General features: G+C 40.3%; 1 protein-coding gene across 1 annotated transcript in view; it reads right to left on the minus strand.

Moving 5' to 3' along the window:
- Window positions 1-23,293, minus strand: part of LOC103362648 (membrane-associated phosphatidylinositol transfer protein 3) — a 108,449-nt gene that overhangs the window by 42,083 nt on the left and 43,073 nt on the right. Inside the window, exons 4-5 of the mRNA XM_008289056.1 lie at window positions 2,993-3,063; window positions 2,622-2,842 (exon numbers count right to left, since the gene is read on the minus strand). Of these exons, the coding sequence (XP_008287278.1) occupies window positions 2,622-2,842; window positions 2,993-3,063 (292 nt within the window). The remainder of the gene's footprint in view (window positions 1-2,621; window positions 2,843-2,992; window positions 3,064-23,293) is intronic.

Here is a 23,293-nt window from a genome sequence, read left to right on the forward strand (position 1 = left end):
AGCACTGGTACTGGGCAGATTCTCAAAGTGCCTCCTTAAACAACACAGCTCTGTGTTGCCCATTCATTCCTCTACAATAGTAATTGAGGCCGTCAATCAGTTTTAGAGGGCGATTAGTGAGCATTTCAGACACAGGAGTAGGACAGGTTCCTGATTGACATTTTTATTTTATGCATCCTGATTCCTATCTGATGTCAAAAGAGTCACGTGGAATCACAACCAAGAAGTATGTGACAGATTCGAGACGGATAGTTTTAAGGAGCCTTCAGTCCGCACAGAGAGTTACCGGAAATACTGATATTTAAATGTTATCAGACATACATAGCAGTTCGTACACAATCCCTGGTAAATTGTAATTCTCAGATACGTGACTCTTTTCATGGTTCAATCTCTCCTTTACATAAATTCTTATGTAAATCCCATCAGTTTGCATATTCACCAGCTGAGCAGAAACACAAACGCACTGAAATCGTAAATAAATAAAGACAGTGGAAATAAATACAAGACAACAGCTTTCATTACTGATCTGTCAGATATTCAGACTGTCTTCAATGAAAAATCTGCACTGATGTTATTTAAAGAATCTTCGCACCCCTGACCAGAAGTTTTGGTGCTGCTTCTTCTACTTCAAGAATAAAGTCACATTACAAAACAGCAGAGCAGAACTTTGACATGCTGACTGCAGTTTATGATGAGTAATCTGTGTGTTTTCAGCCTCTCTGACGGAGAAATGTCAACATCAACCACACAATATTTACTTTGTTAACAGAAGAAACCCTCAAACGAAATCAAAACTCTGTAATACAACTGAATTGAAAAAGTTTCTATTAAAGGCCATATTGTTGCATCAAAATCTCAACCAAGCAGCTCGCGGCTCCAAAAACCTTGATCTCTTTATGCTATCACTGCCTACATCATCATGACATCTGAACAGGTTTGTATGAAGTCAGAAATCTATTCGTGTGCAATCTGCACAGTGATCGATCCTGTGCAGGTGTGGCTCATCTCAAAGTATTTATCGATTCATCAGCTGACTGGCAGCATCCAATCATAATGAAGCAGGTGTAGAACAAAGCCACTACAACCTCATTCTACTAACACCACCTACTTATGTGCTCAGCTTCTGGTTCTGTGGACTTTAATAAAATTCAGCGGTCATGTGTCTGTTTGGTAAAAGGGGTTTCATCCCGCTCATAAAACCCTCGTCGCCGCTTTGAATCTCTGAGAGCTCCAAATCCAACAGAATGACCATTTTCTATGAACGGTCATTTAATCGACACTTTATTATTTTAGCTGCTGTCAGCATAAGCTGTTTATCGCCTGCCCGAGGGGCCTTGTTCAGGTTGTCCTCCCCGTTCAGGTAGCAGCAGCAGGCAGAGGTACGATGACATTATCCTATTTAAGGTGTGACAGGCTGCGCTCCCATGTCATATGTCGAACACCTGCAACACCGGTACCTCGGAGAGATTCAGTGGAAGGAATAACTGAAGGCTTGAGGAATAAGTCTTGCACATTATTCACACAAGGTGCAAATAAGGTGGATAAAGTGGATTTGAAAGGTTTTGGGCCACAATGAGTGTCTATTTTTACTTTGAAGCTCTATCTTGGTCATTATGAGGGGCTTCCAGATCTTCCATCATTGATATAATACCTGCAGATTTTTTTTTTACATTAGCCTTTATATAAAGATGGGGAAAAAGCATTCATCATTATGACAATTTTATGTTTTTACATGTTTCTCACCATAAAATGCTGTCGGTAGAGATATTTTTTTATAATTGTGTGTGTGGGGGCAGTATCAAAACCCTGATAGTGGGATAATGTATGACTTGGAAATTGAAAAAACACATGTTGCTTAGTGCCTAATGGAAACAACTGCCATCATTTTATTCACTCAACTGTTCAGTCGCCTACTTGTAGAGGTGGCAAACGAGGAAAATGTAACACATCATAATATATCAATGCAAGGAATCCATTTCATGCTAATTAACATAACTTGATGTTAACATATCTGAATAATGACACATCTATGCTGTAGCGAGTTCAGGAGTAATTCTATCGAGAGTAATGGGCGTAGAGATGAGCACACAGCTGGATGAATTCAATTCACTGTAAATTCAAGACACTTTGTTGCACAGATGAGCGACTGGCATCGTTGGAAAGGTTGAGTCGTGCGGTTTCATTTGATATGTGCCTCACCTCGCCGCAATAAAGACTTCGAGAGAGAACCAAACTGAGAAGATGGGATGCGAAATTTGGATGTAAAGTGCGTCTGTTGGACTCTAGGAGTTAATGCTCATTAACATCAATTATTCCGTTCCATTTATGCCAGAGGGATGAAATCATTCTTTATTAATACTCTCCCTTCATCTCATGTTTTGATGGTGTTAAGGCCACACTACATGATTCACATCGTTTTCAGACTTACCAAACCATTCACTGAGCCCTTGTGCCCCTCTCCAGTTGTGCAGTCATGCTTTTCTATTCGTCTGTTACCAGCGTGGCTAAATATAAACTGTATTAAACCACTTCTGGATTCTTTTTTATCCACATATGATGCACTTGAAATGTCAAGTGTAAATGAGGTCAGCGCAACTCCATGTTTTGGTGAAAGCACTTACTTGGACACCAGGGAGAAGGCTTCGGCACACACTGCCGGACACGGCACCAGCTTGATCATCACGTGTTCGGCTGCAGCCTGGAAATGCGCCCGGGTCACCTTCTCGAGCACCGAGGCCAAGGTGGCCACATCGCCCGCCTTTGTGCTGGGGTCTCCGCCTGCCGTGTCCAAGATGTTGCCTCCGTGCACCACGAGCAGCAACACGTGCGTCTTGCATTTCCTCTGCAAGTTGAGGTTGAAAAGGAGATGCTTAAAAGGAGAGACTCAAAGGGAAGGCAAGACTAGTGGCAGCATTGGAAAACAAAAAAACTAAGCGCTGCTATGTGGTCTTTGCTGGTGAACACAGTGAGAAGCTGCTCATAATGGCCCTACCTCTATGTCCTCCAGTCCTTCGATGCTGCTCTGAGGGGCACAGCGTGGACCTCCCAGCTGGTACAGACCCACTGGATTGGATCAGCAAAGGACAGAATGGAGAAGAGGCCGGAAGGGAGGAAAAAGGAAACAATAAAGAGAGAGAAAGGGTCAGTGCAGGAGACAGCCAGATAACAGAAGCATGCATGGATATTGATCAGCGCATGTGATCAATAACACTAATGCTACTTCATCTCTCTTCATTTGTACTCAAAACTGAGCTCTTTGCATCCTTAGGCTAAACTGGAACAACCATGAGACTCAGTGGTGACAGTAAACAGCAGGAGTATCGGTCGCTTCCCTGCTGCAGCATCTATAGCCACAGCATGTAATTAGATTTTGGCTCCTCTGATGCAGAAAAAACACAACACACTTCTTATCTGAAGATAAAGGAGGAGGGGGGGGCTCTTTTTTTTTTTATTTATCCCAACAGTGACGACAAGAATCCCCCTCTCCCTCCTCTCCGTGTGTGGTGCAGAATTTCATGGGAACCTGGCCAAACTCATTACCCTCTCCGGAAGCCTCAGCATGCTGTGTCATCTTATTCCGGAGCTCTCTCCTGTCTCTTTTTCTATTTTCCCTCTCCCGGCTCAAGGCTCGGCTCTGTGCTCGCTCGATCGTTGTTTATTTGGCCTCCATGTCTGGGACCGACTGTCATGGGAGGCTCTCACAGACTCACGCACTGTCGGCTCCCTTCTACTCGGTTCCCAGCCCACAGCCTGCCTCCAACTGCCTGCTTGTCTAGAACAGATCAGCACACACAAGGGACTCGGCACACTGCACTATTTTGGTCACAAAGTAACAGGAAATCAATGGAGGGAAGTTTTTTTTCTTTTTTTTTTCGAGTTAGGGAAGAAAAGCTCCTCCAAAAACCTTGTAAAGTATTTTCGTGTGCACACACTCCTGGAGGGGGAGAAACATTGTGGAATTTGACAGCGAGCAGAAAAACTCTGCTTTGTTTGGTAAGAGGGTGTTTGTAGTTAATTGTGGTTTAGTTATTGGTGTGCTTTTTAAGCTGCCTTTTGTAGAAGCCACTGATAGAAATATTTATTAGATGTGAAATGTGATGATTGACACAGTAAGCCAGTCATTTTCCTTGTTTGTACTGGCAAACACAATTTTACCTCCTAGGATGTGACTGGCTGCTATCAGATGAATTCAAAGTGTACGCTCTGTCAGAGAACATGAGGAATTGGTTTGTAGCACACTTGCAGTTGGACTATTAAAGGATTGTATGTGAAGTTTTGAGCAGACATTCACGGTCCCCAGAGGATGAATGACGTTGGTGATCCTCTGATAGTAGATGAGGGTAAAAGCCTGCCATTGGCTCCTCATTTCAGGCAGCTTTGTCTTCCCCTGCCACCGTCTGCCTGCCACTATGAAAATTTAAAGCTTTGCCAAGGATTCGGATCAAGTAGTTATCCATTTAAATCACAGTGGTGGTTCCCCTGCATGCAATAGTTCCACCAGACCACCATATCTTTGAGGAAACACTGGAGCTGCATCCAGCGCTTATCTCCGCCAACAAAACTGCGATTGGTTTAAAGAAATACAAATAAACCAGAGTGTTTTTCCCCCTATAGCAGAATAAAAATGAGCTGCAGCCAGGCCATTTTATTCTACTGTCTTTAACTTTTATGTAGCACCACTATAAAGTTGACATTTTGGATGAACTATTAGGAATTTTGCAGCAAATATTGAAAGTCCATAGAAGTTATCTCATCTAATGACTCTTCACTTAGTGACATCATGCACCACACTCCTCCTATACACTCTTTATTCACAGTACTATATTCACATTGCACCCTTTTTGTACTTTATAGTGCTCAATTTTGTTTTATACTATTCTGTAATCGTATTATTATTATACTCTATTTTATTGTAATTACAACCACTTTGCACCTTATTGGCAATACTAGCAATTTTTGCACATTTCTGTAAACACCATCTTTATAGGCTTCTATCTATCTATCTATCTATCTATCTATCTATCTATCTATCTATCTATCTATCTATCTATCTATCTATCTATCTATCTCTCTATCTATCTATCTTTCTATCTATCTATCTATCTATCTAGCTTTTCTTTTTACTTCTTATTGTCAAATCCTTTTGGCATGCCAGCATCTTAACTAATACTGAAATCCTTTTAGCATTACCTGGCAAACATCAGCAGTCTGATAGCATTTTCACAAAGACTGTGTCCGCATGCTGGCGTGTTTGATGCATTTAACTGAAATCACAGCTGTGCCGAAGTACAGCCTCAATGACTCAGCAGCAAGAGAGTAGACTTTTAATTTGGTTAAGTGTTTGTCCTGGGAAATGTGATCATTGTAAAGTCTGTCTCCAGTCATTGATTTAATACTTTAAAAACTCAAGTCTTTGTTTCAAAATGACATTTAGAAGTTCTTTTTTTTCTATTATAATAATCCCTTTTCTGCCTTAAAATGGCTCAGATGTAACTCTGCACTGTTGTTTCCTGTAAAATGTGTGGATTTTTTAAGTCTCCGCCTCGACTTGCTGCAGCTGGAGCACACCAGCTCCCCTACAACACTGTAAAATCTCTTGATGCTACACATGTTGTGATACTGGAGTAAGTCAACCAAACACGTTGAAAGAAGATAATGCCACCCTGCATTTTGACAGGATTGGTTCTTTATGTTCGTTGTGTATGAAGCTTTGGGTACAGCCATCAGTACACTGCAGCTTCAAGGTGGAAATGTTTAGTCGAGCCATTTAATTCTTATTTTGTGTCTTCTGGCATATAAAAAACACCACGTAAATATGGTTACAGGGTAAAAAAAACTTGATATTCACTGGAAAATTGCACTAAAATATGAGCTAAATCATGATTTACTAGCAAAATATCTAAATTTTTATGCACAAAACTACTAATGACTGAAAAAATTTAACATTTTTGAGCTTTTGCACAGACAGTGGATGGAAGAAAGCTTGAGAAACACTGATTAAAACCTCCAAATAACACTAAAAATCTGCACTTGAGTTCTAATAATAAGATCAGGAGGCAGTTTAAACTGAGACCAATCAAGAAATTGGACTTTGACGATCTCCTGAAACAGTGTGTGTGAGAGAGACATGAAACTCTTCGCTGCAACCCAGAGAAATAAAATTACTGTAGGAGGGCTGGAGCAGTGCCTTGAAGCAGAAAGCCGAAATAGGTTTCATTACAAGTTCAAAGACTATAATTCCTGTGGCTGATTGAACGAAATATGATTTATTTGATTTGGAGGAAAGGAAATGTTGCAACCACATCCGATGTAGTTCAGATTTTTGATGTCAAAATCGCCGACAGTATATAGATCAAGACTCAGCCATATCTTTAAAGACATTCTGTTGCCTAAGTGTTTCAACGCTGACCACACAGACGAGACAATAACACCACACACTCGTTCAAACAGACAATACAGAAACATCTCAAACATACGCTTTTGTGCGAGGAAATGTAGTGGCTGTAAATCAGCAGCTGTGCTCAGCAGATTGTAGGAAAGACAGTCAGAGGAAATAGCAGAGCTTCACTCACCTCATCATTTGTGAAAGCAGCACACATGCTGAGCTGCTCCTGAATTCAACGTGAAGCGAGACATTTGTGTGATATTGAGGCAAACTGACAAAATTATGTTTGTATTGGTGCAGCTCAGTGGAATAAACCACCTTCCTATGGTTAAAGCCAAGCCATTTTTTCCCCTTCTGCAGCAGACTTAGCTGCTGCAGAAGGGGATTCTCACAATCTGTCTGCGTTTGTGTTTTCATTTCTTGTGTTTCCTCCCTCTAAGGTCTGAGAGTCCTGCCAGTCAATATGTGCTTTATGAGGCTTAGTGGTATTTAGCAGCTCTCTCCCAGAAAATCCACCCTCCTTCTAACAGAATGACCCTAACCTAGAAAGCACCCTGAGGAAAGTTGACAACGCCGTAGCTCAGCAGCAACATTTGGCCATTTCCAGTGGCTTAAAGCCCAGTAAGGCTGACAGACAAACAAACTGCATCTGTTGTCATCCTGGAGAAACTTCATAACTTATCTACGAGCGACAGGAAGAGAAAATTGACCCCAGAAAGATGGGAAAAAAAAAACCCTACAGAGAAGTCTACCAGAGCTAAATGTGAACAGATGAAATATTGATCCATTGATCTCCGTTCAGATCCCTCGTGTGCCTTTCTGTCAGTGTAACTACGATTTAAAATGTCATCGTCTGATAAAAAAGGGGTTGCTTCTTTTCTGTTTCCAGCACCCTTTTGTTTTCTGTTTATCTCTCCCTGAATCTTCTTCCTCTCGGGTCTCGGCCACTTCCATCACACTTACACGTTTATCACCTTCGATTGAGCAGATGGGCGGAAGACAAGAGCAGCGGGATGAGAGCGAGAAGCAAAAGACTGCATTCGTCATCATGGAGATTGTCTTCCAGATGACAGATTTATATCTTCCCAGGGACTATGAAAATGGCAGAATGCCCTCAAAGTTTCCTGCCTGCTGGAGTGTGAATCAACTCATTAGAGAGCTCCAGCATCGTGGGGAGTTATCTGCGGTCCCGCGAAGGAAAACAGCAGCATTGTCTTCTCGTTGCAAATTATTTATTTTTTTTACCTCTAAATCTTCAGCTCAGTTCAACACGACATGCTACAAGGAACAAGATGAAAAGTGTGATATTGAACAAAGTCTCTGATTATATTTGTGGGAGTTGATAATGAAAACGCTGCACAGACAGGTGTGAGACAACATAAACAGCATCAATCACAGCGAACAGACTTATCGTGTTATTACGAAAAATATCTTTATTAAATGGAGTTGAATTCTGTCGGGTTTTTTTAAAATTTGAACTTGCAAATAGCTTTTTTTTTTTGGCCAATTTGTGCAGAGCAAAAAGATATCAACACAACCCTGGCGTATTATAACTTATCAAGATGTTAAGGTGACCATGTTATCCAGCAAAGCAAAAATATCTCCCACCATCTAATGAATAAAATAAAACCATGAGGCTGTTTTAAATCTGGTGATAATTGTCACAGTGACCCTTCACATGTTCACTCAGTCCATTTGTAATATTGAAATGCACATACGTTGCAGCAGCTTCAAAGTGGCCATCGTGTCTTCATTAGTTTCTAAGTGAGCTGCAAAGTGTTTTCATGAATTAGTTACTGGAATAACATCCACAGATTTGGTGCATGATGAGATTTGTTTGTGATTATTGGGGTGGAGGTAATTACCTGGTTTAGAGACCCCACCACCCCACAATTCACTCGCTCAGAATGCAGCCTCACGACTTCTCCCACCACAAAAAAAACCATTCAACCATAACACTCGATTACTCGTTGAGCTCCACTGGATATAGATTGCTTTCAGGAAACAATTTAAGATTCTCCTCTTGGTATATAAAGCTGTTAATGGTCTGGCTCCTATCTGACAGGTCACTCTTCTGCATGCAGCAAGAGCATTTTGAAAGTCTGGTGAGGATGCGTTTAGCATTTATGCACCTAAAATACAGTTCAAGATGAGTTAAAGGCCTGTTTATTCAAGGAAACATTCTCTTCAGCAAATCTATGTGGAAGTTTGTATTGGTGTTTTTATACTGTATGTGTTTCAGCAGGTCTATGTACATACTTGTACCTGCACATGCAGCTTTAGGAATAGTTATTAGACCACTGTGATCATAGTTTTCTGCCTCCTGTTCTGCCTGCTGTTTTAATGATTCCAAACTTGTTAGCAACGAGTCTCTCACAGTGTCTCTCTTCATTAAGCACCACCATTGCTGTCTTTTTGTCATCTCCTTTTCTCTTCTTATAGGCGTAGCTGAGTTTAGTTTGGATCATCTGTTGACCTTAGGTATTGAGCTTATGCACAAAACAACATCTTCAATTATTGAGCATATTGAATTATTTTATGTCTTTTTAATATCTTTTAGAAGATGCTGTAATTATTCAATCGCTATGATAAAATCCATTTGTGCATGTATGTACTCACATATATACACACACACACACACATATATATATACAGCTAAACTAAACTACAAACTAAAGTTTACATACATACACCCGTAAAGACCATGTATGTCACAGCAGTCTTGGGTTTCCCATGACTCCTACAACTCTTAATTTTCTGTAATGGAATGATTAAAACACGTGCATCTCTGTCTCAAAACACAATCATCATTTTGGTTCTGTCATAGACTTAATATCTAGAAGTACGACAGAATTTGCAGGGTCAAAAATTTACATACACTTGAATTATTTGAATTGTTAGCTGTTATACTTGAATTGTTTTGGCGATGTGGAAAAGTTGTGTTAATCAGATTTTCTTAGTGACATGACTTCTTACCTCTTTGTGAGTGATTACATTTGGCTACATCTGGTGACTCCTCTGAGCCAAATTAAATAGGGCCTATTTGATACACTCACTGTACTACTGAGAGGCTGCCTTCAAGAAGGAAGCTCTTCTTCTGACAGCAGCACCTTAATGTTTGACTGAATTTTGATGCTGATCCCAGGGACAAAGAAAATACCTTCTGGGGGAAGGTTCTGTGGTCAGACGAAAAAAAGAATTGAGCCTGTTGGCCACAATGATGAGAAATATGTTTATTGGAAGAACAGAAGGTGAGCCTTTTAAATCCAAGAACAGCAAATATACCCCCAAGCATGGTGGTGGAAGTATTATTCTCTGGGGCTGTTCTGCTGCCAGTGGAATTGGTGCTTTACACAAAGTAAATGGAATAATGAAGAAGGAGGATTACCTTCGCATTCTTCAGGAAAACCTAAATCACCAGCCAGAAGGTTGGGCCTTGGAGACAGATTGGTGTTCCAACAAGACAATAACCCCAAACACATATCAAAAATGGCAAAGAAATGGCTACATCAGGCTGGAATTAAGGTTTTAGACATAGGAAACCCCATCAAAAACAACAGGAATGTGATGAACAACCAAGTCTTTGTCAGAAAGCCAACAAATATAGTTTAACCGTTGCAATTCTGTCAAGACGAGTCGTTAAAGCTAAAACCAGATGGCTACTAAAAGCTCCTAGTTGAGGTGAAAATGGCCAAAAGACATTTAACCAAATATCAGCATGACTATATGTACATTTTTGACCCAAAATATTTTTTATATTATTTCCAGAATACCTGTAATTAATCAATGAAAGAAGCAAGATGCCTGATTGTTTTTCTCTGGCAAAGATGTCTTTACGATATCATTGTAGAAAGTTAAATTATACGAGTCATTCATGACTGCCATGATATACACGGTCTTCACAAGCGTACGTAAATTTTGTTCGCAATTATGTCTATGAATATGTATGTGTCAATATATAAATATGGTAGTGTGTAAGTGCACATTTAACCTCTGTTAGCTTTGTTTCATTGCTTTGACATCACGTAAAGCACCTTATGTCTGTTCAGTGGGGACTCCACTACAGAGGAAAAGACGTACTTTATGATAAAACTATGAGTGAATACAGATTTTAGCGTTACAAGTAGGTTGCTGGCAGGAAAATTATTTCAGAGGTGAAGAAGTCATGCATAACTTGGCTGTAACGCCACAGTGGGTGCTGTGAGGCAGCAACAGGTTAGGGTGCTCATTTGGAGGAATGCTGTCTCCTGACTGGGTGAACAGACCCTCTGACCCCTGGCGCCGTACAGGCATGCTAACACACTCAGCCATCTGTTCACTGCTGCCGGCGTCAGGGTCGGCCGAGTTGTCCAACTGCAAAAAGACTCCAGGAGATGCCGGCAGCTACACCGCATGTCAGACCTGCTGACCACATCGCAACAACACGCACACAACATGAGGCTGTGCAGCAGATAAACTGAATGTAGTTATATAATCAAAGACATACATTTTGTCCCTAACAACGCCAGCTGTACTGTGAAAAAATAAAAAATAAAAAATTTTGACCATTTTTAACTGGAATTTAAGGGAAAAAAATCAATTTAATGTTATTTTACATATTTTTTTGTGTTTTGTGAAATTACAGATAATAGCTAATATAATTATGAGGTGGAAAAGTACAGTGATTTGTTCTTTTGTAAAATTACGCTACTTTTTCTGTTTTTTACGATATCTAAATTGGCTAAAAACATAAATATTTTACAGATATTTGCTGTTATGTAAAAGAAAAACTATGTACACAAAAATAGTAAATCATTTCTTAAGTGTCCTGTCAAATAACAGTTAATATCTAGTAAAATCACAGAAGAAAAATATTAATAGACATGTTGACTTTAAAATAAAAATTTTAGTCCAAAATTGTAAATAATTTCTACCTTTAAAATTGCCTCTTTTTTTTTTTATTTTATTTTTTTTTACAAATAGCAGTTTGATTTTTTTGCACTGTGGTCCTAAAATTACACTGTTTTACTGTATTTAACTCAGCCAATATATATATATATATATATTATTTTACAGATATTTGCTGTTTTACCTGAACATTACAGTACTGCAGTTCAAATTATTTACAATCGTACCCTGAATGTTATAAATAATCAATAAATTGTGCACGAGTTCAACCAGGAAGATCTGTTGACTCCCATTGTCTCCATTTCTCCCAGTATACTGGCTACACTGGCTATTCCTGTGGCTCCATTCACGTTCATTTTCCATCACTGTCAGAATCGCTGCGCTCTCAATTTCATTGTCACTGCTCTCATCCCGTGATCTATGTGTCCGTGTTCTCCGAGCCAATCAGCCCCCAGACCCCATTCTTTAAACTCATTGTAATTCCGTCAGTCTTCCTTCCAGGCTGTTGATCGTACATCCTCTGTCCTCCTTTTCATCTCCACCACAGTTGTATGAGTATGAATGGCTGAATGAGAAACACGCTGTAAAGCACTTTGAAGAACCTAGCTATTGTAAAAAGATGCTATATAGGTGTGAACTATTCATGTTTCTGCAATAAACTTTTCTGTTTTTACCTTCGCTTGATCTCTCCTTATTAAATAAATAGTTGTAGTAATAGTTGTTTTAGGATCGATTCTCTTGACAGATAGACATCGTTGGGAATTATTCTAAATTTGCATTCTTGTCTAAAAAAATGTCTCAATAAGTAGCAAAAGCTTATTGGCTTCAGGACCAAATGTAAAGAGTAAAAACATCAGGCTACCTGTTTCCTCCTATAAACTGAGCCAGTTACCTCACTGCTGCTGCAGCTTCTCATGAGAGCGATATTGATCATCATATATAATTCTTGGCAAGAAAAACAATTTCCAACAATTCCTTTCAGACAACGAAACAATAAAAGCAACTGACCAAAAAAAAACTGACATTTTTGTGGTTGAACTCTGGTGGTGTTTCAGTACTTACACTTGTGAACATACACTTAAATATGTAAAGACCATGTTTATCATGACAGCCTTGAGCTTCCAATGACTCCTATAGCCATTAGTTTTCTATGATGTAATGATTGAAGCATCTTTACAAGTGTATACAAACGTTTATTTACAACTGGATATGTGCATCTTAAGCTTGGTGACACATTACAAACCTATTGGTATAATTATTTTTTTAGTGATAGTGACAGAGCAGAGATGGGAGGCAACATGCAGCAAATCACTACGAGCTGAAATCAAACCCAGGATACTGCATCAATGACTATAACACGTATATGAGGTGTGTCAGAAAAGTTTCAGGACTGGTGTCACAAAAGATATATTTCAAATCCAAACTACAAACTACAAGTCTTCCCCTTTGAAGTAATCCCCCTGAAGTCTAACTCACTCCCCAGCCTTCTCTGCCACATCACCATGCATTCCTGGAAGGATCCTCCTCAGCTCCGTCATCACAGCCATCTTGATGTCATCCACGTCTTCAAAACGGGTCGCCATGATGACCCCCTTGAGCTTGGGGAAGAGGAAAAAAATGGATGTTCCTCTCAGCCAGGAACTGTCGGATGCTCGGGGAATTGTGAGCAGGCGCGTTGTCATGGTGAAGCAGCCACAACTTGTCCTGCCACAACTCTCGCCTCTTCTCATGCACTGAACGAAGCAAACAAATGTCTAGACGTGCTGGTTGATCGTCTGAAGGGGAAAACTTGTAGTTTGTAGTTTGGGTTTGAAATATATCTTTTGTGACACCAGTCCTGGAACTTTTCTGACACACCTCATATATGAGGAATCTGCTCCAGATAAGCTAAAGGGGCATCCCACAACTATTGATGACGAGAGGTGAAACTTCATTAAATACCAAAAAGAGAAGTCTAGTTGCTTTTTTACGACAGCTCTTGGGATGTGCATACATTCTGGTGCAAGAAAGCTAATCAGTTTACTTAAGAGTCTATAAAACAGGGGTGTCCAATCCTGGTCCTCGAGAGCCCCTATCCAGCATGTTTTAGATGTTTCCCTCTTCCAACACACCTGATTCAAATGATCAGCTCATCATCAAGCTCTGCAGAAGCCTGATAACGATCCTGATCATGTGAATCAGGTGTGTTGGAAGAGAGAAACATCTAAAACAGGCTGGATAGGGGCTCTCTAGGACCAGGATTGGGCACCCCTGCTATAAAACATATGCGCCACCCTTCTATTGTTGATTAATCAGGAACATGAGGGAGGGCAACAAAACACACACAGTATTAATCAGTCATTTAGTGTAATAAGTTGGGGAGCTGAGTGGTACTACGCTGACTCTGTCGCCATGGCAGCTACTGTACATGCCACTTAGGTGGAACATAAACACTAAACAGCAGCAGTCCACCAGCGTTTCTGTGTTAACCATCAGCAGGGGAAATCTATGTTGAGCTGAAAGGTGTGGCGAACTGCACGAGTTTATTCCGTTTCCATTTTATACACTCACTCTCTCTCCTCCTCCTCCTCCTCCTCCTCCTCCCCCTCCCGCCTCCCTCCCCTCCGTGGAGCTCCAGGCGGCGACAGTGTTGTTTGGGTGTGATTATCTGTTCTCAATGTGCGATCACACAGCATTTCTTGCTTCATATCCTGTCAGACGAGCGTGCTCGCATGCACACAAATGCAGACTTGCACGCATACGTGAGCGCACACCTGCAGATAAACAATTTTCACAGGCGTGCGAGTACAAATAGACACCGACAAGACAGAAAAACACAGACACAAAAGATCTTCTGTCAACAAAAGCACAACAAGCCAAAGGGCTGCGCCAATTAAAGACGAGGCTCATTAGCTTGGTCTTAAAGTCAGTCACTTTTAATATTCATTTCACCCCTGCATCTATTTTCGTGTGTTGCCGGTTAATGTATTTCTGGTGAAAAACTGCTTTTGTCTTTTCAAGAGAAAGACAAAAAAACATTAATTAAAACGGAATTAAAGTGGGAATGAGATGGTGCTCATGCAAGCATCGTGTGTTAAAAATGACTTGACTTGGGGGGATGCATGGGCAGAATACAGATGAGTGTCAGAACCTAAATTTATGTTTTCTGTCTCTCCCTCACTGTGTTTCTAAATAGAGCTACGGGGGGGCGTGCAGAAAAGAAAGCCGTGGTGCCCCACAGAAAATGAAAAATCATTCTCACATTGAATATATTTCACTCCAGGTCACTTTGTGTGGAATTATATTTTCATGCTATAATATGTTGCTGCATAAAATAAGAAGAGGGGGGAAAAAAACGGCCTGTGTCGGGTTGTTTGGCGGGGTTTATCACTTAGTCATCTCCAGCTAACTGTCTGACGAAGCCATTTCAGCTAATGCAATCCCAGCTTGGCAGCAAAACACCAAGGACGCAGCCAAGAAGGAGTCAGGAGTTCTTGTTTTTCAGAGGAGTCCGTAAATTTCAGGAAGAAAATCCGTTATGTAATGTGGCTATTTCAGGTCTGACCGTATTATACAGCCGCAGTGGGTGAATGAAGTGGAAAAAAGGTGAGCGATGAAAAGAGCTCAGCATAAATATGGAGATAACAGTGTTTGCATAGTGAACAGACGGGCGGCTTGAAAGACACAGTGGCTGGTGCTGGATCAGAGAATGTCACCGAGCAGAGATGAAGAAGAAGAAGAGTAGTACAGTGGAACATAAGGGGGCAGTTGTGCTCCGGGCGTTCCTGTGTGTTGGTTTCCATCACTGTAAGTCACCTCTACTGGGAGGGAGGAGTTTGTAGTTGGAGTCGTGTAGGGAAAATAGAAGAGAGGGAGAAGATGAAGTTGATGTGGGGGAATGAACGGTCAGAGGAGAAATATAAGAGAGGGTGAAGGTATAATTGAGAGCAGAGGGACAGATCTGCTGTTCAGGAGCCAGAAATAGATGGAGATCAAAGGATAGCGGATGTCACAGCTCAACTGTTACACCGGATCAGACCGACGGTTGTCCGGCTGCAGCTTAAAGGTTTGCTGATGGTGAGAGATTTTAGTTTTTCTCAGAGCAACCAACACCTCACGTTTGTTGTAAACCACTGACGATAAATCACAAGAAACAAGCCGATTAAACAAATGCGGCTGCCGTGGTTCATTTATCTGGTATTAGAAGTTATAATTACATCGCGGTCAATCTTCAACAACTTGGACACATTTGTCGAGGCTTGTTACTCCACAGTGTGCGCTGATGCTCGAGTGAAGCCGGATTTGTAATCATTTTTCAGATAATACCCAACTCTGAAGTTCCCCTCAATGCTGTGGACTTTTCAAATGTCATCTTAGCAATTGTTTTGGTTTTATTGCTTCGGTTCATTCTCTCCACTCTTTCTAAGCATCATTTACAGACACATTCACAATCCTGAACACCAAACAAACAGACAGCGGTAGCCAACATCGTGGTGTGTTTTTTCACGTGTATTTTGTTGTCTTGATAATGTTTGAGGAAGGGTATTTACATGCATAAAAGCCATATATTCACTATTAAATATAGTTACAATACAAATATTCCAAACTGCAGAAAACTTGTGTTATTATTTGGGTTTTAGACTATAATTGCAGGTGCAAAATCTTGTCCAATTAAATGTCAAAATACTGTTTTAAAACTAGTAATTAAATGTGTAATTACCAGAGTCTAACATTAATGTTAAAGCAATATGAGTTTTTAAAAATAACTTTACATTTCTTAAAAAAATCTTTTATTTGACAAGTATTTAATGTTTATAAAGTATGCTAAGCTATAAAATATTGGATTTGATGTTGAATGTCAAACCACCTCTATTAAACAAGTACTTAGCCTACAATTACAACTATAAACTGCTAATTTTAGTAGTAAATGAACGTTTATATGTAGTTTTATGCAAAAACTATTTAATAGATCCAAAGTTTCAAGGTTATTTTACAGCAGACAAGACTATTTCTGTAGTTTTATTTTAAACTTTACAGATAAACATGTATAAAATAAAAAGGAAACGTTTCATAAGATTACAGACGTTTTCTGGTGGAGACCAAAAACAGAGCTAAAAAGAGTTTGAATATCTGATTTACATTCATCAAGGGGCAAGAAACAATCCGAAACTAATGCCAGTGTTGCTCAGGGTCTGCAGATATTGCATCAACTTAATGACACAAGCGTCTTAACGGCGGGTGTGCAGTCTGTTGCGCTGCCACCTGGTGGCCAAGAAATCTCTTAACGCAGGTTTACAGCATGCACTGAAAAGGACATTTTGCAGTGACGTAAATCAATGTGGCATGGCTCTCCTGTGCACAAACTACAATATGTAATATGTAAATACTCCCAAACACACCAGTGTTGTGGTGCACTCCATAATTTAAGGGTTAACATGGGAGCCATGAAGCATAATGTCCACTGTAAATCTGCTCTGGGAGCTTTATTGCATCTCTCACCTTCCCTCTAACAGTATTTAATGAAGGAATAAAATGCACCAACATTGTTAAAAGCAAACAAACAAACAAAAAAATACCTTTCTGTACTGCAGTATTACTTGCTGGCCAGCATATTCACTTATACTGACACACTTGAATCTAACTGTGCTGCTTTGACATCTTGTTTGTTGCTATGGTCAGTTTTTATAAGCTCAATTTATGTCTTTAATATTCCTGCGGCCCCTCGAGTGCAGGATGTAAACAATCAAACAGCACGGAGCCTCAGCAGGCATATGCACATTTGTATGCGGCACCATGTTGGGGAGTGTTTCTATTTCGGCTAATTTTGGGTGTTTTTTTTGCAACTTAAGGAGGAGAGACCGACAGAGGACGAGAGCGAGAACATAATTACACATACTTAGACGGTCCAAATCAAATTCTCAACAGTGTTCTGGACCAGAAGTCGTGTATTTTCGATTTGTCTCATGGGGTCTTGAGAGAAACAACATAGTGCAGCATTCATGGCTTTATAATGTGTTTTCTGTACAGCAAATTTACGAGGTATTACACACACAATTACTGCTGTGTTGTGTGAGTGACATGGAAAAAAAACCTGCTGCATCCGAGACACAGCCTCATACTGATTTTATTACTGTCGGAACATATAATCGGCGCTGCCCTTTGTATTGCATAGATTTGCTACGATGCTATCATGCATTATAAAACATAAAGCGGGATAGTCTCAGTGGGTGTCTGCCTGAAGATAGCGGGGGCACATACAGTTAGAGAACAGACACTGTGTGGCTACAAAATGATGTTTCAGTTCAGCCTCTCTCACAATGCACACACCAGCCTCAGGTCTCTTCAGACTGGATGTACTGTACATCACATACTGCACTTACAGCAACACATCCCTGCTCATCTATAGCAGGGATTTTTTTTTTCCAAAGAACACTTTAACTTCCTAAGCACTGCAAATGTAACAGCTCAAACACCAGACACTCTGCCATTAATGGTGAAATGGTGCGCAAAGAAAGCTTTTCTTTTTGTGATTTGACTTCAAATGTATGAGGCAAGAGCTCAGAGATTTCCAGTAACAGAGTGCCGTGGCAGCTGGAAGCTATCGACTATATAATCCTCCTGTCCTGTGCAATCAACAACTCTCTGTGGTCACCTTCACTGCTGGCAGCTAAAATGCTGAATATGTCCCTATGAGGAGTGTAAATAGGCAACTGTTTCCTCACAGTCATACTGACTTTTAAAAAATGATTGGATGTCAGTGTGAAACTGTTCAAAGCTTATTTCTAAATCTGTCACATGGCCTGAAAATCACTTACTGATGATGACAAGGGAGGATGATTACAATGAGTCGTACTCTTGCAGCCTTAAATCGTACCAAACTACTGTCGTACAGAATGAAGCCGGCAATGTCAACAACCAAAATCAGCAGGTTCCAAACAGACACTTCACACAAAGGCTACATTAATTTCAAAAGTTGTGACATTCTGCAGTGGGACACTTGAACATTACCGCGATGCAATCATGAATCGCAGGCTGACCATCGCAGCTGACTGACTATAGCACCAAACAACAAGTTCTCCTGATCAATGATTTAAATCATCGCTCCTCTGTAAGCGATTCAGAAATCACACATTGCATCTGCAGTGTTCCTTTGTGTCTTTTAAGGCCAACAATGCAGGGAGCACAGCGGCACATGCTCCTGCATGGACGCCATGTTTGTTTACCACCACGGTTACAAGCAACTGTTGCCTCCTTGAAGGCTGAGATTGATCACCTCCACTAAGGGTGCACAATGAGTATGTCTACTGGGCACTGGCAGGGCTGGACTTCAATAACCTGCACTGACTGTCTACCCAAACCCTAATGCCATTATGTAATACTTGAGACAATAATATTAAAAATCAGCTCACAAATACATAGCTTCATTTGTCAAACAAGGCTTAAATATTACCACGAGTAGTACACTAGCTTTTTGCAACGTACAAAACAAACGGTAACAGTATATTTAGGGTCTTCTTTGGCAGTAACTGTGTTCCCATCACGCATTTTAAACAATCTCATTAGACAAGGTTGATCAAAGTGCCAAATTCAAAACAACACAACAGCATCTTTTCCTGCTGGTAAGCATTTAATAGAAGATAGAAAAACCTTTTTTAAAAAGGTTCTGCCGTAGCAAACATTTAATCCACATGACTAATCAGCTCCTTTCTGCTTCTTCTGTCTTTACCTTTACTTTAAAAAATAGTTGAAACTGGCTCCCTAACCTGAACCCTAACCCTGAAGAATAAAAAAATACCTGAAGACATATTTCTTCCGTTAATGGATACCGTTTTGTTAGTTTTCTTCCTCAAGGTTCTTTTGTGATCTTAGTTTCTTTTGTTTGTTTTGTTTAGCTTCTTCTGCTCTGTTCATATTGCAGAATGCAGTCCATACCCGCACCTTCTGATGGCACTACTTACTTTATTTGCTCCTTGGGTGTTGAAGGAACAAGCCTCATTTCCTTTTTTACATTTTTGTTGGCACCATTTCTACGGATTCCCTTGACACGGAAACACAACTAATGCTTGTTTAACACGATCATTTCACTGTTGACTTGGGCTTTTCAAAATCAAACAACCAACAAAAAAAATGACAGCTCTTCATGTGTTGTTCATATCAAAGTAAAAATAGGAATTTACTTTGACAGACAGTGCTGCCGTTCACATTACTGTGGAGCACTACAATAATAAATGACTATTGCTGCAGCGGACCACTTCACAGGTCATTACTGGTTTAGTGAGTGGCCTGTTGATGGGATGTGTGGGGGAGAGTAAAATATTCACAGAGTACCCACTCCTTCAGTTAGCACCACATGACTTGGTACAGCGTCCCTGCAGGAGCGGCTTCTTTCATCTCTGCAGGACCAGATTATACTCCCACTGAACCGCAGTGATTAAAAGCATCCACTCCAGTTTGTCAAACCTCAGAGCTGACCTTTACAACGAGAGCCGCTCCATTTATCAGTAAACAAAACCGAAAACAAATGCCATGCTATCAGCAAAGGCCTGACAGAGGAATTTATGTAACATTTAATATAAAAAAAAAGATGTAGTTACCAGTGATTTTGCCCTAAAAATAGCAAAGCTGCCATCTAATTCAGGGCTTTAGTCGTGTTTTTTCTGCAGTTTTTGTGTCCAATAGAGAAGCTTTTTTTTTTTTAATCCTTTCCTGATTACCAAAGAAAAGCTAATACAGGGAATTCCAATATCATATTTCATACATGGGTCTTTATTTATGTGAATTATATGTTTATAATTAAAAGCTTCACATATAAACTCCGAATGGAGACTGATAAACTTTACTAGAAATGTATTTCTGACACCTTTTGAATTTCCTCTCACTTGAAATCCCCCACTGTGGATTGTTCTATTAAAAACCACTGATCTGCATAAATCTCAGCACTGACTTGTGATTTTTTATTTTTTTTTTCAATTGAAGGCACAAACGGAACCTTTCTTATTGTCTGAAAAAATACTGTGGCGTTAAATCTCGGGGCAATATGTAATTCAGTTGCACTGGTTAGATAATCACACCGGAGACTTTGACAAATGGATGTAATTAAATAACTTTCTCACAGGGAGAATTTGGCAGCAGAATCACTTGATTTAAAGTCTGCGTTGAGGTCTAATACAAAAACTTGTTGAAATATGATATTCCTCCTGCGAGTGTGACATTTTTCTCCTGCTCTGTACAGTCCCCGGCATCTTTTTTTTTTTCATTGTGTCTAAAATGAAACAAATGTGGACGTTCTTTGACTTACTGGATGATGTGAGAAGCTTATTCTCGGAGAAAAGGTTCAAGAAAAGACTTTCAGTATGGGGCTGAGGCAAAAATAAAGAGCAGCAGTGGCCGTGTTAATACCCAGAACCTTGAAGTGAGAGCACAGAGGAAGGGAAGACATGAAAGAGGGAAGGAGGTTAAAAGAAAAAAACTGAAATCAAAGGAAATTCTGTTTATTGAGCGTGGCAGAAAATATTCCCATATTTATTTCTTTCTCTCATTAACTCACTTCCCTTTAGGGGACGGATTGGACAAGAAAGAAGTGACACAAAATGTAATAAAACAAAAACAAAACAACAAAAAAACTGGCATATCTGTGCTCAGCTTGTTTGTAGTCTTCTCAGCTCTTGTTTGAAATATGATGGCAGCCTTAAATAGAAATGGGACAAAAACCATGAGACTGCTTTGCTTGCAAAGATTGAATTTTTGCTTTAACTGGTGTTTTAGATGCGCATAAATAAACTGAAGAGCAGAAGGAGCAGAGGATGAACGCAGACGTGCTCATGTTTCGAGCCCGCTGCTCTTCCTCAGGCATCATCGAACATGAAGGAGCTTGAAACGCGCTGCACCTTTGGATGGCACATCTCAGCAACCCCAATGTTTATCTTCTGCTTACTAGTTTCATTTGCTCGTGCTCATCTAAGGGATCAATAATGAAATATCGGCCCTACGCGAGCAAAGATCAGGCAGTGTTTTTCACTTTAAATTATGCTCTGGGCTGCGTAGGAGGAGGTTGTTTTTCTCAGCCGTGGAAGCCTTAACCCTGAGATTAAGTAACCTTTTCAACGTGGTATCAAAAACTCACTGGAATGTGAAAGGGTCACTGGAGGGTCTTGATTGTTTTGTTTTCTCGGCCCACACTGAGTGTCACAGCGATGGGGAATAAAACATGCACAGGCAAATTTTGAAAGTGAACCGACTTAACTGAATCACCATTGTTGAGAGCCAAGTCAGTAGCTTTTATCGGTGGAGCGTCATGGAAAAACTGCTACGACTCTCATGACCTTAGAAAAAACAACAAGCACTTTGCTGGCTGTTGGTAAATTTGAATCTGTTGCAATATGGATAAAGAGACGTATGAGGGCTGCAACACACACAGTGCATAAATGTAGTATTTATCCTCTTTGGAAGTTTTTTTTTCTTTTATTGCTTTTAAAAATTGAATCATGGTCAATTTAATTTGACAAGAATTTACCTAAATAGATTCTTTGGTGTGAAAATGAGAACTGATTTCTACAATGTCATGCCAATTACTTAAAGACATAAAATGTAATATGGGTAATGCATAAATATTCACCCCCTTTAAAGTCAGTCATCTAATTCAACACAGGTGCAGGCAAATGGAGATCATCTAAGTGAAGGTAATGTGTCTCAAGTGATTGTTGTGTAAAGATGCCTGTATCCGGAAGGCCCAGTCACTGATGAGTCAGCACTGCTGGCTGAACCTTCACCATGAAGACAAAAGAACACTTCAAGGAACTCTATGAAAAGATTATTGAAAAGCACTAGTCAGGGTATGAATACAAGAAAATCTACAAGTCACTGAATTTCCCTTGGGGTGCAATTAAATCCTTCATTCACAAAAGGAAGGAACATGGCACATGCGTAAATCTGCCTCGAGCAGGCCGTAGTGGAAAGAGACCAAGACCACCAAGACACCCATGACTCCTCTGAAAGAGTTACAAGCTTCAGCAGCTGAGATGGAGAGACTGTACATACAGCAACTGCTACCTGTTCTTCACCAGTCAAAGATTTAGAGGAGAGTGCAAAGGGAAAGCCACTGTTGAAAAATGGTTGCAATAAATCTCGATTAGCGTTCACCAGAAGGCATGTAAGAGCCTTTAAAGTCAACTGAAAGAAGGTTTATTGGTCTGATGTAACCAAAATTGAGCTTTTTGGCCATTAGCCTGGATGCAATGTTTTGCAGACACCAAACACTGCACTTCATCACAAACAAATCCTCCCTACTGTGAAGCATGGTGGCGGCAGCATCATGACATGGGGATGCCTCTGAGCAACAGCCCCTTGAAGGCTTGTAAAGGCAGAGGGTAAAGTGACCCCAACATAGGGAAATCCTGGAGGACAACCTGATGCTGTCTGCAAGAGAACTGCAACTTGGGGGAAGCTTTGTTTTCCAGCAAGACAATCAAGCATACTGCCAAAGCAACACAGAAATGCTTCAGAGACAACAAATCAAATGTTCTGGAGTAGTCAGACATAAATCGAACGGAGAATTTGTGGCTAGACTTGAAAAGGGCTGTTCTCTCATTGTAGAATAACCTGACAGAGCGTAAAGAGTTTTGCTAAGAAAAAATAGGTAAAATTGGAGAGTCCAGATGTGCACGGCTGATTGAGACCCATCCACGTATGCTCACTGCTATAACGGTAAAAAGTGCATTTACTAAATAGTAACTCGAAGGGGATGAATACTTATGGCATCACTTATTTCATACTTTATATTGACAGTGAACACAAAACTCTTTTCCAGCTGGCTCTTTTAATTCTAACCTATAATTCGTCTGAGCACATCAGAAGCTCTAACTTTGCGTTCCATGTGTTCACTCAGGTGTCTTGGAATCAGCGGTTTGCTGTTAAGTCCTTCTGCTTCTCCTTTCCGTCTCTCGCTTGTCACCTGACTCGCCTGAGACTCTCCCGCTGATCACCTGCTGCGATGCCTGAACCCCGGCTTGTCACTTTCCTCCTCCTTAAACTGTTCTGCTTGCC

This window comes from Stegastes partitus, unplaced genomic scaffold (assembly GCF_000690725.1).
Source record: "Stegastes partitus isolate 25-593 unplaced genomic scaffold, Stegastes_partitus-1.0.2 Scaffold591, whole genome shotgun sequence".
In the NCBI taxonomy this organism is placed as follows: Eukaryota; Metazoa; Chordata; class Actinopteri; family Pomacentridae; genus Stegastes; species Stegastes partitus.